Source organism: Triturus cristatus, chromosome 4_2 (assembly GCF_964204655.1).
Source record: "Triturus cristatus chromosome 4_2, aTriCri1.1, whole genome shotgun sequence".
Classification (NCBI taxonomy): domain Eukaryota; kingdom Metazoa; phylum Chordata; class Amphibia; order Caudata; family Salamandridae; genus Triturus; species Triturus cristatus.
In genome coordinates this window covers 778,634,137-778,648,059 of record NC_140586.1, presented here as the reverse complement: position 1 = coordinate 778,648,059, position 13,923 = coordinate 778,634,137, and the positions used below count along the sequence as shown (strand labels likewise).

Here is a 13,923-nt window from a genome sequence, read left to right as displayed (position 1 = left end):
CTGTAGCGCCTTAATATCGTAGGCTCTAAATGTTCAGGGCGTATTCGTAATGGCCTAAAAGGCGCGGTTGGTAAAAATGAGGGACATTGCGAGTTAGCCGCGTCTTGGATCATGTGTGCGGGAACTCGTAAGGTGTTGGCCCAAAATTCTAATTTTAGATTAACATCGGTGGCCCTATTCTCATGTGGTCACCAGTCTGTTCTAATTCAAATGGTCGCTAGATGGAAGTCGTATCATAGTGGTATTCCCATGCGGTCATGCTGTTTGAAAGTAGTTCGCTGTCGATGTCGTGTTTTACAGAAATACACGACAGAAAGAAAATACATCGTTACCTTGCAGATGCGTGATATTAACTTCCTCGGGGTACCGAACGGCACATTCGGAACTTAGTTCTGGAACACTAAAATAAAATAGGAGGATACATGAGAGGTTAGAGGCGCCTTACTTTGTGTGGAGACCCGTATTCCTGATGGCGGCCATCTTAGCTTACCGATTCCGTCAAGTCATTTGCTTGTTCTGGCTCTGTTCGCGGTAACCCCCGGTGACACGGGACCGCTTAGAGCTCGGATTTACATAGTCTAGGAAACCGGTGTTGAGAGAGAAGAAAGACTCATGAAGTATTTGCAGTTGGCAGCGGTGGTTGGCATAAGTCACGGGCCCAAATAGAGATAAACTATGTTAATCAATTATTAATCGTATTGTTTCTTCTGTGGTGCCAGTTCGGTTAAAGTGCTTGTGATGTGAATACTATATTAGTTCTTTTGATGGGTAAGCGAAGGCAGTTATTAGTTAACGAAAGGCAATTGCAGTTAGTCAGTTCGTGATAGGGCAATTTAGGGAGTACTCTCCTACATATGGATGTAATGTGGTATTGTTCCTAAGATGTGTTGGCATGGTATCTGATGACCGCAACATAAGGGAACATGTATAGCAATACAAGTATTCTATAACTGTGTGTCAGAGGACTGGATCTCAGTTTCCAAGTTGCCTTATGCCAGTGTGTGCCATGGGATATTATCGTTCAAACCTCTTTTGTCAGTCTCCAGACGATAAAGCCAACGTTGTTCCTTTTCAAAGAGAACTCATTCGGCATGGTTACCTTTGATCCGTAAACTTTCCAGGATTACCCAATTAAGATCGCTGGCATTATGGTTGTTTTCTATATAATGTCTGCTCATCTTGGTGGTTAATCTTTTGCAATTCACATTGCTTTTGTGTTCACTTATGCGTTGTTTTAATTTGCGGCATGTCATCCCAATGTATCTTAGGTCACAGGGACAGACAATCATGTAAATCACATGTGTAGTATTACAGTTTGTGTGTTGATGTAATGTCCAAGTGAGGTTTGGGAGGAGTTGAATGGTTTTAGTAATTTTGGTCAGATTACATACTGAGCATGTACCGCATGGATAGTGTCCTAGGATTGGTTCGAGGTTCCATGCTGAAGTGATGGTTTCTCTGGTTGTGTTAGGTGCCGGTCTCGTGTTCACTAAATAGTCTTTGATGTTCCTAGTTCTTCTGTTTGCAAATCTGGGTTTGGGCCATTGTAATGTATTCGATGTTAGAATCCTCCAATTTCTATTGACGATTTTCTTCACTGTGTTCGTTATTGTGTTGTATGTAGTGACACAGGTCAGTAGGTCTTCTGGTTCTTCTCGTGTAGTCATTTGTAGGAGATTTTCTCTGGGCTGATTGCGGGCTCTTTTTTGGCACTTACTGATGGTTTTTATTGGATAGTCTCTCCTTGCCAGTTTGTCTCCCAGTTCTTTCGCTTGTGTCTTGTAATCCTTAAGATTACTGCAGTTCTTTTCTGGCGTAGAAATTGACTGTATGGTAGATTATCTCTTAAAGGACGGGGTGAAAACTGTTGTATGATAGTATGCTGTTCTTTGCTGTAGGTTTATAGTATGTCTTAGTCTGTAGAGTGTTGTTTTCCGTGTAGACTGTGACATCCAGAAAGTCAAGTTGTCTCCTGTCAGATGTACACGTAAACTTCAGGCATTCGTCTCTGGTGTTTATCCATCCTAAGAATTCTTGTAGTGCTGCCTTGCTGTCCTCCCAGATCATAATGACGTCATCAATATAACGTCGCCAGAATCTTACTTTTGTAAGATTGGGGTTCTGTATGTGTTGTTGTTCGAAATCACTCACATACAGTCCCGCCACACTCGGAGCGAATGTGCTTCCCATAGAAGTTCCGTGGCGTTGTTTGAAGAGGGTACCTTCGTACTCAAAATAATTTTCGGTGAGAGCTAACCTGCAGCATTCTAACACAAAATGTCTTGGTGTACTATAGTTCCAAATTTCCGAAAATAAGATGTTTTCCAAAGTGTTCAGTGTCTTCTGTTGTGGGAGGCTGGTATATAGGCTCTCTACATCCAGTCCTACCAGGTACATGGTGTTCTCATCATAGTCTTGGCCTATTAGTTGACTCAAAAGGTCTTGTGTGTCTTTCAAGTATGTGGGTGTGTTCTGTACCAAGGGTTTGAGGAACTGGTCGGCGAACGAGTTCTCTTTGAAAAGGAACAACGTTGGATTTATCGTCTGGAGACTGACAAAAGAGGTTTGAACGATAATATCCCGTGGCACACACTGGCATAAGGCAACTCGGAAACTGAGATCCAGTCCTCTGACACACAGTTATAGAATACTTGTATTGCTATACATGTTCCCTTATGTTGCGGTCATCAGATACCATGCCAACACATCTTAGGAACAATACCACATTACATCCATATGTAGGAGAGGACTCCCTAAATTGCCCTATCACGAACTGACTAACTGCAATTGCCTTTCGTTAACTAATAACTGCCTTCGCTTACCCATCAAAAGAACTAACATAGTATTCACATCACAAGCACTTTAACCGAACTGGCACCACAGAAGAAACACTACGATTAATAATTGATTAACATAGTTTATCTCTATTTGGGCCCGTGACTTATGCCAACCACTGTTGCCAACCGCAAATACTTCATGAGTCTTTCTTCTATCTCAACACCGGTTCCCTAGACACTATGTAAATCCGAGCTCTAAGCGGTCCCGCGTCACCGGGGGTTACCGCGAACAGAGCCAGAACAAGCAAATGACTTGACGGAATCGGTAAGCTACGATGGCCGCCGTCAGGAATACGGGTCTCCACACAAAGTAAGGCGCCTCTAACCTCTCATGTATCCTCCTATTTTATTTTATTGTTCCAGAACTAAGTTCCGAATGTGCCGTTCGGTACCCCGAGGAAGTTAATATCATGCATCTGCAAGGTAACGATGTATTTTCTTTCTGTCATGTATTTCTGTAAAACACGACATCGACAGCGAACTACTTTCAAACAGCATGACCGCATGGGAATACCACTATGATACGACTTCCATCTAGCGACCATTTGAATGAGAACAGACTGGTGACCACATGAGAATAGGGCCACCGATGTTAATCTAAAATTAGAATTTTGGGCCAACACCTTACGAGATCCCGCACACATGATCCAAGACGCGGCTAACTCGCAATGACCCTCATTTTTACCAACCGCGCCTTTTAGGCCATTACGAATACGCCCTGAACATTTAGAGCCTACGATATTAAGGCGCTACAGTGTATAAGATAGAGCGCCCCTGCTTTTTCTAATGGGTATTATTTTAACTTTAATTCACATCCAAGTTCCTCTTCCTTTATGTAGCCAGACTCCCTTCATTTTGCGCCATTTCCCCAGAATTAGACAACCTGAGTGACCCAATAAGATCACGCAGTTATCAACCTTACTACATGTTGATCATAACAGTAGCCCCACAAGTGAGTCACTTAAGGCATAGTGTATGATTTATACAGGAAGTTCAAAAGAATAGGATCATCCAAACGTATTTGTTTTTTCCTTTCTCCATTAGGTACAGATACTACGGATCTGACTTCTTAGAAAACAAGTGGATAACATCCACGATATCGTGAGCCACAACGCGGCTCTTTTATTAAATTCGGTCCTGACGAAAGCCTTTAGACTACAACAGAAGGCTGAAACATGTTGACCCATGACCCTTGAAAGTACGGTAGACCAGTAACTCGGTCTATATCCGCACTCTGATTTTTAACTTCTCTTACCAACATTCTCCAAATAAAGATTCTTCTGAAAAAATGATAAAGAGAATTTTAACCTCACTATACCTGAGCACAATCACACCCTGTTTTTATTTTTACTTTTCATGCCTGGACGCTACTGTAAAACCAGTTGGTCTTCCTCCTGGTGGAGGTCAGCATACATACAAACAAAAGACCCTATGATGATGCTGTACTAGTACACTTAAGCGGTGAATCAGTATATACCGCCATTTCCACCTGTGTACAGTTATGAGGGTTTTTTATAACGGAACCAACACTAAAAAGACCCTGACTACACAGGACAAGTGGTCCATTCTTTATTGATTTTTGCATTAATAATTGGAAGCCGAATGGATCACAGCTTCTTCTTCCCCCCTCATTGATTATTATATTTACTAAAAACATTAACAGCACTTTGTGTATTGATGAATGTGTCAGCTCCATGGTGTGTACTAGTAAAAACATCAACAGTTCTTTGTATATTGAGGATGGTGTCAACCCCATGTTGTGTACTACTAAAAACATCAATACGTTGCATATTGTTAAAGGCATCAATGACATTTTGCATACTGCGGAAGGTGTCAACACTACCTGTCATACCTCAAGGTGCCATGGGTGTCAACATCACACGCTGAAGATGTCAAGAGCAAGGTGTATTCTAGCTGAACTATAAATGGCACTTAGCACACTGCTGAAGGAGCCAGCTCACTCTGCTTGCTATCTTACGGTAATAACTGCATGCATCATACAGCTGCAGCTGTACATACTGCTAAAGGAGTCAACAGCATGGTTCTTAGTAGCTGACAGTGTCAACAGCACTTTGTGCACACTTAAAGGTGTCAACAGTACTTTAGATACCAGTTGAAGGTATCAACTGTACTTTGCATGCTAGCTAAAGGTGTCACACATAATATAGCAGCATGTCATAGTTATGAACACAACTGTCATACCATCAACATGAGAGTACAACATACGCCTGAAGGTATCTTAGCGCTAGGTCTGTATGAAAAGTAGGAACAGAAGATATTACAGAAAAAGCAAAACAGATACGTAGAACCTGCAAGAAACATAAATAAGAGGGTCACTAACATATTTAATGAGATTAAAGTCTAATGAAAACGACCAAGGGCATCCGCCTGGCGCTCAGCCAGGTGACAATAGTGTGTCAGGTGGGAAGTAAGGACCAAGTAGACCCAATCGTTTGAAGCTACGCAAAGTAGGCAAAAATGTAAAACCTGAATGCAGAACATCAATGTGGGATCAGCTTAAACATATGTGTTTCTGATGAGATTAATTGCCACAATTCTTTTGCTGTATACTGCTCAGGTTTTATAGGAGTATACCCCGTCTGCAATGCTAATTACTAACAAAATATAAGAGGTGAACCGTTCTTTGCAGAAATGACCGTATCAGGTCTCTGTTTTTCAGACGGAGAAGCCCCATGCATGGTGACAAATATGCATCCCTGCCCCGAGTTCCGCAGATGCATCAATATCTCGATCCCTGGTACTGACTTTTGGTCATGGGCAAACATGACTCAAGCATGTGCACCACAACCCAAGGCCTGTCTTAAGGTAATGAGGTCTGCTTAGACCTGGAGAAGCTCACCAAGTGTTACCCTCATGAAGGCAGATGGCTGTTGCCCTTAACAGAAGTTAAGTGATACAAGGGCAGTGGTGGCAGCATAATCATTATGTGTTTTGTAGGATCAGTAATGTAAATATACCTTTTACCTGTGTTACTGGAGTGGGGAAGGGTGCGGTGCAAGCTATTGCTCCTGGACTCTTAAGGACCACAGTTGGGGTAAGGTGGAAGAAGTGCTGTAGGTCAGTGTACAAATCGGCGAGCTCAAGCCAGACTTTGAGATGCATCGCTAGTACAGGCAGCACCTGGAAGCACCTCCTCTAATTCCACCAGAGACACATAGTATAGTGTGGGGGAGGGGAGGAGGGAACAACAGCCTGGAGACCTACTATGACAAGCACAAATGCACTAGTCTTGGGAGACAACTTGTGCTGATTATTTTTGTATGCTGCGCTTAACATGTATAATAAGTACTGCTTTTTACACTAAGCATCAGTATTGGACTGGACAATCACCTTAATAGGGTTCTACGGTTATTACGAGTTATGAACCCTCACATAGCTGGCACCTACCTCTCCTTGAAATACCATTGACTGCTCGATTCATGCTACCACTGAGAGTCGAGTGCTGAAGGGGCATTACTTGGCCCAGCTGCTCAAGAGCCATAGTAGGTTGGACCCTGGGGCCTCAGCAGTAAAAGACCACAACCGCCAAAAGTTGAGGCCAGTAGCTCACACTTCCCATGGTCCTCTTAAAGAGGTTATGTCATCCCATTTCTACATTAGTGCGGTTTCAAATGCAGCATGCACTATTACTTCCAAACCTCAGACGAAATCACTGTGCTCAGCTAAATGTTGCAACATGACTAATATGTCTTCTGACAGAGATGTGTCCCCTCCTACTTCATAGTGATGCTATGGATATTATGTTTATATACTACCTTAATTAATGAGGAAGAGGAGATGCTATCGGACAAGCAGCCTGAAGGAACAAGATACCGAAGCCCATCTGGTCTGAAGTACCTATGCAGGTGGTAGTACAGGACTTGGCAACAAGGCAGCCTCGAGCTACAAGTCAATATGAAGGTTTAAACTAATTGATTAGGGATGTGTGCCACACCATGCTTGAGGTGTACATTCCATTCATTCTAATAGCACTCATTATGGTGACCTCCCTAACACACATGGGTATTAGAATATTACATATTAAATGATAAATATCATGCAATGCCAATAGGTCTTTCTTCTAGTTCGCGGCGGCCCAGGGTTTGCTTCCTCATCTGCTCCTATGCTGTACCAGATTCTATGAAAGCTCTCTTGTATTCCTAACATTCCCAAACATCTTGAGTCTAACCCAAGGGAGGAAGTGGGATGTCCCTCTCTTTGGTTCTTTTCTCCGCAGAGGGCAAGGGTACGTATTTGCCTTTGGTGACTTAAGATAGACGGGTGGACTACCAAACTAATGCACATAGGAGGGATTCTTCTGATAAAATCCCGATGAGCCAGGCAGAGTTCATTCTACCAAATCATCTGTTTTGGTTAATCTGTACAGAATTCATCAGACATTAGAGCCTGAGAAGAGTACAAACAAGCCTGAATACTAAGGGCCAGATGTGCGAACACATTTTCCCATAGACACAGAATGGGTAAAACTGTTTGATACATCTGGTCCTAAGTTCTTTACCCACTGCAGCTGTGGATTTGTCCTTACAGTGAGTGCACTATGGCTGTTATTCACATACTATATCTTGGAAGGGAGTCTTGTGCAAACAGTGGATGGCTCACATAGGTTACGGGAAGAAATAAAGAATATTTTAATGTAGTTTGAACTGGTGAAAACATGAGGAAACCGCCACTTTCATATGATGCCTTGAAGCGGGACCACGCCCACTAGCCCTTGGCACACAAACACCTCTCCGAATTATCGTGGGGTGTACAGTAACACAACAGAGTGCCAACCGATGTGGCAAGTGCTCTTCCCCAAATCGCTAAACATTGGAAAGTCTTCTACTCGCGTATGAGCAAGAGCAACGAACACGAGAACAATATTGATCACATGACCGGAAATGGACTTGAACCGGCCGAGCCCCGGGGGATATAACAAGTGTTCAAACAGAGTAAATCACCAGCCAGGTGGAGTGGGCAAGTAACTAGGTTTGCCGCGGGCAAGACCAAGACAGTATCGAGGCACTCAGAGAAGGTTTACCAGTGGGAACTGGGACCAGTAGGAGTACAAGAGAAATGCCCTTGGTGAGCAAATAGAGCTGACACATTTTCTGCCGCTAGTCTGCTCCATGAGTGGACCTGGGGCCTGGTCTAGTTTTGTCTGTGGGCCAGGAAAAAAGGATTAATAGGAAGCAAAATATTAAAATTAGAAAATGATTGGTCCATTATAAATGTTAGATGCTCTCAACCTTTACAAGATTTTGTGGTGCAAATAAAAGATCAAAAACTTGTAATGTCTGCTTTGTTTTGTCTAGGTACGTGCTTTAATTGGCTTGCATGTTCGACTGTGACCTTGAGCCTTCGCGTCCTGTAATTCTAAAGAGCAGTCTCTATCATGAACGGCCTCCTAGACGTGTATGGCGGCTGCCTTTATCTAATGTGTGGACTGCAGCTGCTTCTTTGTCGTTCCTGAGTGGACCTTATAGAGCATTTACAATGGATGCTTATAACAAGTGCCAGTTCTGAGCCACTCCTATGTCTTTTCTGGCTGGACTCAATAGGGCTTCTATTCAGTAGTCCGTATGCAGTGGGAAACAGCCATTACAACAAATTGGGACAACGCATGCCATCACAACACAAGTACCATCATATCACAATGCCATTACAACACATATGCCTTTAATTTTAAGTTTTGGTATGGGTTTTGGGGTGCCAAGGGTAATTTTAAGTTTTAGGGTGGTTATGGGTTTTTGGGTGCCAAGAGTTATTTTACGTTTTAGACTGGGTATGGGTTTTGGAGTGCCAAGGGTATTTTTAAGGTTCAGTGTGGATTTGGGTTTTGGGGTGCCAAGGGTAATTTTAGGGTTCAGGGTGGGTATGTGTTTTGGGGTGCCAAGGGTACTTTTAGTGTTCAGGGTCGTTTTGGGGTGCCAAGTGGGATTTTAGGGTTCAGGGTGGGTATGGGTTTTGGGGTGGGAAGGGTAATTTAGGGTTTAGAGGGTTATGGGTATTGGGGTGGTAAGAGTAATTGTAGAATTTGAAGGGATGTTAAAAAAAAATATATGCACTATATATATATATATATATACACGCACATATACATACACACACATATACACATATATACCATTACTTACCTTAACCACTTTTACCAAGTCTATGCCTATACCAAGCATGCCTTTGCATTGTAATGGCATGCGTGGTAAAGGCATATGCGTGGTAAAAGTGTGTGTTGCAATGGTAACGTGTTGTAACAGCACTTGCGTTGTTACAACAGCGTTGTAATGGCATGTGTTGTGTTGGCAGGTGATGTACCGTAATATATTCGTATCCATTGCATGCCCGTGGATCACATGCATCTCACTCCTGGCAAAACGTATAGACCCTTTACTGTTTTCACCTGTAACTCATACACTCTGCGAGATGCTCCACTCTCACTTCTGCGTAGTCCCAAAAGGATATGTCTATGGTTCTCCTGTGCATACATGAGGAGATGTGTGTACATTTTAGAGGCATAGTATGTTACATGGCTGCATGAATTATATTATACTTAGGGCTCCCGGTTTTATGGTATTTATTTTTTTGCTATTTCCGTCTGTATTTATCCATATTTATTTTTCGGGCATTTTTTTCTGTATTTATCCACATTTATTTTTGCCACAAGCAAAAGACGACGCTACAGCTAGTATTTTTCCACATTTATTTAAATTGACAATGCACACATGCGCTCAGTTGTTATTGGTCAACACTATACATTCACCTGAAAACTTTGCCATTTGCAAAATGTCCCAAATATGCTTAAAAGTGCTATCACAAGCCATTTGTCTCAGAGCCTTGCAGTTTCTGTCATCGGCAGAGTGCCACATCCTTTCCCCCACTGAACATCATACTGCCCCACAGAGAGAAACTCACACTGACTTCAACTGCAACCCAATTGTGCCCCACTAGCGCTAAAAGCTGTCCCTGGCCATCACTATGAGGATTGATGTTTTGTGTGTGCAGAAGAGAACAAGCATTTGCAATGCAATAGGTCTCGCAGTTACGCTAGTTTAAGCTATTGGCATTGTAAATGACAATGCCTTTTATTTATCTGTTTGTTTTAAAAACCAAAACATAAATAAAAGGCATTGTCATTTACAATGCCAATAGCTCAAACTCAAGTAAATGCAAGACCTATTGCATTGCAAATGCTTGTTTTTTTAAGTGAGTGCTTGAAGTAGGAGGACAGAAAAACAGACGCAACAAAGAACAAGCATTTGCAATGCAATAGGTCTCGCATTTACGCGAGTTTGAGCTATTGACATTGCAAATAATAATGTCTTTTATTTTTGTTTTCGTTTTTAAAACATAAATAAAAGGCATAGTCATTTACAATGCCAATAGCTTAAACTAGCGTAACTGCGAGACCTATTGCATTCAAAATGCTTGTTTATTACTCCTTTGTCTGCCCTTAGCATGTTCCAGGGAGACTGGCAAGCTTCTTGTAACACTACTTGAATAGAAAATGTGGTGCGTCTTGGCTGTTCCAAGTCTGTTGCTAAAGATTTGCCATGCCCTGTGACGTAAGAAGATGCACCGTACAAGACAGCATTGTGCCCTATGTCCGAAATGATTAATGCCACCCTGGAAAATTAACAAAGAGTCCATTTAAACTGCTTCCATGCTGCTGCAGGGACTCCTAATGCAACAGCAGCGAGACCCCCCCAAGGATGTTGTGATGTATTAATGTGTAGAAAAATAAGCTTTAAAAAAGATGCACAATTGGCGCTTCTGTGTAAATCCTGTGTTGCTTTTTACCCCAAGCAACATACACGAGTTTGTGAAGCCTGAATTTTAGTAGGCGAGGGGGGAGGCAGGGTGTGTAAAGATTTGCAGATAGTGTCATGAGGTTTGGTTTTACGACGGAAGTGAAGGCCTGGTGACCTGGGGTGGAAAGTGGGGATGAATTGAATGGGAGGCGGTTGCATTGAGTTGGGGCGAGTGCAGGGTGGTAGCCACGCTCAGTAGGATTTGGAGGAATGTATGGGGTGGGGGGGATTGTTTGTAGTGTTGAGGAAGGGGGAGCCATGGTTTGAATGGAAGGCTGAATGATGTAGGGTGTAACTAGAAACACCTAAGTGGTGCTATTAGAAGCGCTGTCTCCAAAGCGGAGGATGTCCAACGTGAGTTTAAGAGGGCCGCACTGCGCCAGACGGCTGCTTCTATGTGTCAGAACATGTATTCACCCACAGCGCTCCTGTTTCGAGTTCCCTCCCGGCTCACAGCCCGGTCTGCTGCCTGCATTCCCACACCCCCCGTCCCCTCTCGAGATGCCCAGCAGCAGGGCAGCCCAGTGCTCCAGATCACACTGAACAGAGACATATCTAATAACACCAGTCTCTGCCCCCGCATACATCCACCATCAGTCACATTACACACACACACACCAGTGACTGCTGCTCTCATGGACATGACATCACAGAACAGGGTAGCTGATGTACCCACACGAGTAGAGGGACCACGAGACAGGGAGGAAAGTTATAGATTGCTGTCTAGAAAGGGGGTGGGGGGCACTTTTTATATCCACCTGTGAAGCACCGGCTCTGCATCCCCAGAGGCAGCTGCCGCCTCCCAGACCCGCTAATTCCATCAGGGAGTGGAGTCCCACCCTGTCACCAAATGCTCCATGCTGTAATTGTGCTCACAACATGGTGCAAGAGCCACAACTCACACAACAATGGTGTGAATAGAGGCTCCTAATCTGACTCTGGGAGGGGCTCTAAAAGGGGCGAAATAACAACAAAGCCTCATTAACAAATAAATGGTCTTTCAAAGACCTGTGAAGTACTCGGGTGTGGCTGGCAGCTCTGTGTGTGCCCGGGAATCTTTCTCAGCCCGGGCTGACACCTCTTAACCCTGGAGGGGGAGACACCAGACGGCAGCACAGCAACATGTACTAGTATTTTCACGTTTTTTATATATAAATACAGATAAAGGAAAACTTGTTTTCCGTCTGTATTTATATATAAAAATCCGTAACAACGGAAAACCGGGAGCCCTAATTATACTTTACCCAAAGTGCAAATGGGAGAACGGGCGCACTCTTTGGAAACGAGAGGGAACGCCCTAAAACTGAGCAACGTCTGTGACTATGGACTGGGGAGCTGTGGGGGCTGGGAGGGTACCTCCCCTCAGCCCGTCCCTGAAGCCATGCTGCACGTCAACCAAATTTCCTTGAAGCCCTATATCTGGAGGAGCAAATTCTGGGGGGCCCCATCTCTTTGTTTTCTTATTTAATTGTGCTCATTAAATTGTTTGGCCTCTACTAAAATCAATCTGTTTGCCAAGCCAAGGGAGCTAAGAGTGTAGGGGAAAGAGGGAGATACTATTTTATGTTAATGTTCCTTCGGGTTCTGCTGACTTGAAAACCAAACCGGTTTTAGGAGAGACCCAACACATGAAAGGCTGCAATTAAATGACTGGCTAAAAACAAAGACATCTTGGAGACCCCAGAGAGTTTCCTCTTGTGGCATGTTTTCAGGCAGACATGTTCAGTCACTGTGTTTGATCTTCAGTCTGGGAAAATATTCCAGACAGAAAAACACACCTTTGCATCTTATGTTTGTGTGAGTGTATAATGTTGGTTTCATCCAAGGCGTGATAAGCGTATTTACTGAACTATATACACCATCCCTAACTGAATAACATTATTTGAACTACTGAAATCAGAGCCTTGGTGTGGGACATTGAGGAGAAGAAAAAGATTTAACCCTAAAGTCACTGAACTCTGCTCTATGCAATCCTGCGCTCAAATCGCGGCTCCCCCACCTGGCCAAATTGTGTGATCCCCGGCACATCACTTAATTACACTATTAATCATTTCCCATAACCATCCGGTTTGAGAGCACATAAACAAAGTAGGTCGCACACTGCTCGTCATATCAGCAAATAGCCCCATTGAACTCTGGATAATGTAGTAGCAACGGTGAGTACGCCTATGCCACGGTTTGAGAGCACATTGAAGTGAACACAAGACACGACCTGTGCTCTACAAAAACCTCACTTATGTATAGTTAATGTAAAATAATTTTGCTTCACATTTAATGACAATATTATCTATCTAAATAGAAGACATGAGAAAGTGAGACATTTTGGGCAACGTGTGGAAATGTCGTTAGGGCATAGGGTATTCCTGTTACATTTAATTTTAATAAATGTCACTCAATTCAGCGATATTACCGCACGCACATAATTGAGACAGCGACAAATGTTGAAAAATGTTTTTTTAAATGCTGAAAAGTATATTTTCTATTTGAAAGCCGTCATATATTTTGTTCGTGATATCGCTGCCTGATTACCTCTTTTGATAGCTCAGCAGGTGCTTTGGAAGCAAACCAAGCCCGTGGCTCGGATATTCCAAGGCTGTTCCTGACCCCACTAGAAATCTACCTCGACCTGCTGACTAAACGAGTCAAAGCGCTGGGAAATTCCCCCTTTTTACCTCCTTGGCGTGACCAAAGAACCAGTGTTTGGGGGGTCCGGGGAAACTTGCAAAACCTGCCGCCAGCCTCCTATTTCGAAGATAGAGCGTGACCGCTTTCAGCAACAACCCGGCGACGCACAGCAAGGCAGCGCCCTGAAACACCCCGCTCACGTCCAGCGACATCCCGAGGGCGTACAGTGCGGACGCCATGTGGTTGCTCCTTTCTCTCAGTTCTGTTTCCACCTGCTTGCCCCGGCATTGCGCATCACTTGGGCGAGAACAGGGCCAATGGCAGGGACGAGCTTGAGTCACACCTCTGTCGGCATGTCATTCATATAGTTCTCGCTAACCTAAAGGATTCTAGGCGAAGACACAGCGCCACCTACTGGAATTTTCAACACTAAACTATACAATAATAACGAAAGAGCACGTTTGTAGCTCACCATTTAAAAATGTTGTCGCACATTTCTTTATCAGAGTTAATGCCTGTGCGTTTTACAGATATATGCATGTGGGAGACAGAACACACGTGAGCACGTATTATTTTGGAAATCTGGGGGGAAATGTTGTTTTAACACGTACCAACCCTAGCAAACCAGTAATTATACCACTACAGTCCTACAT

At 43.5% G+C, this 13,923-nt stretch overlaps 1 protein-coding gene across 1 annotated transcript in view; it reads right to left on the bottom strand.

Moving 5' to 3' along the window:
* The window catches only part of LOC146835028 (cytochrome P450 4B1-like), a 235,963-nt gene extending 222,391 nt beyond the window's left edge, over positions 1-13,572 (bottom strand). The window contains exon 1 of the mRNA XM_085602689.1: positions 13,318-13,572. Coding sequence (XP_085458815.1) covers positions 13,318-13,509 — 192 coding nt within the window. The 5' untranslated portion in view covers positions 13,510-13,572. The remainder of the gene's footprint in view (positions 1-13,317) is intronic.
* Between the last annotated feature and the right edge of the window lie 351 nt (positions 13,573-13,923).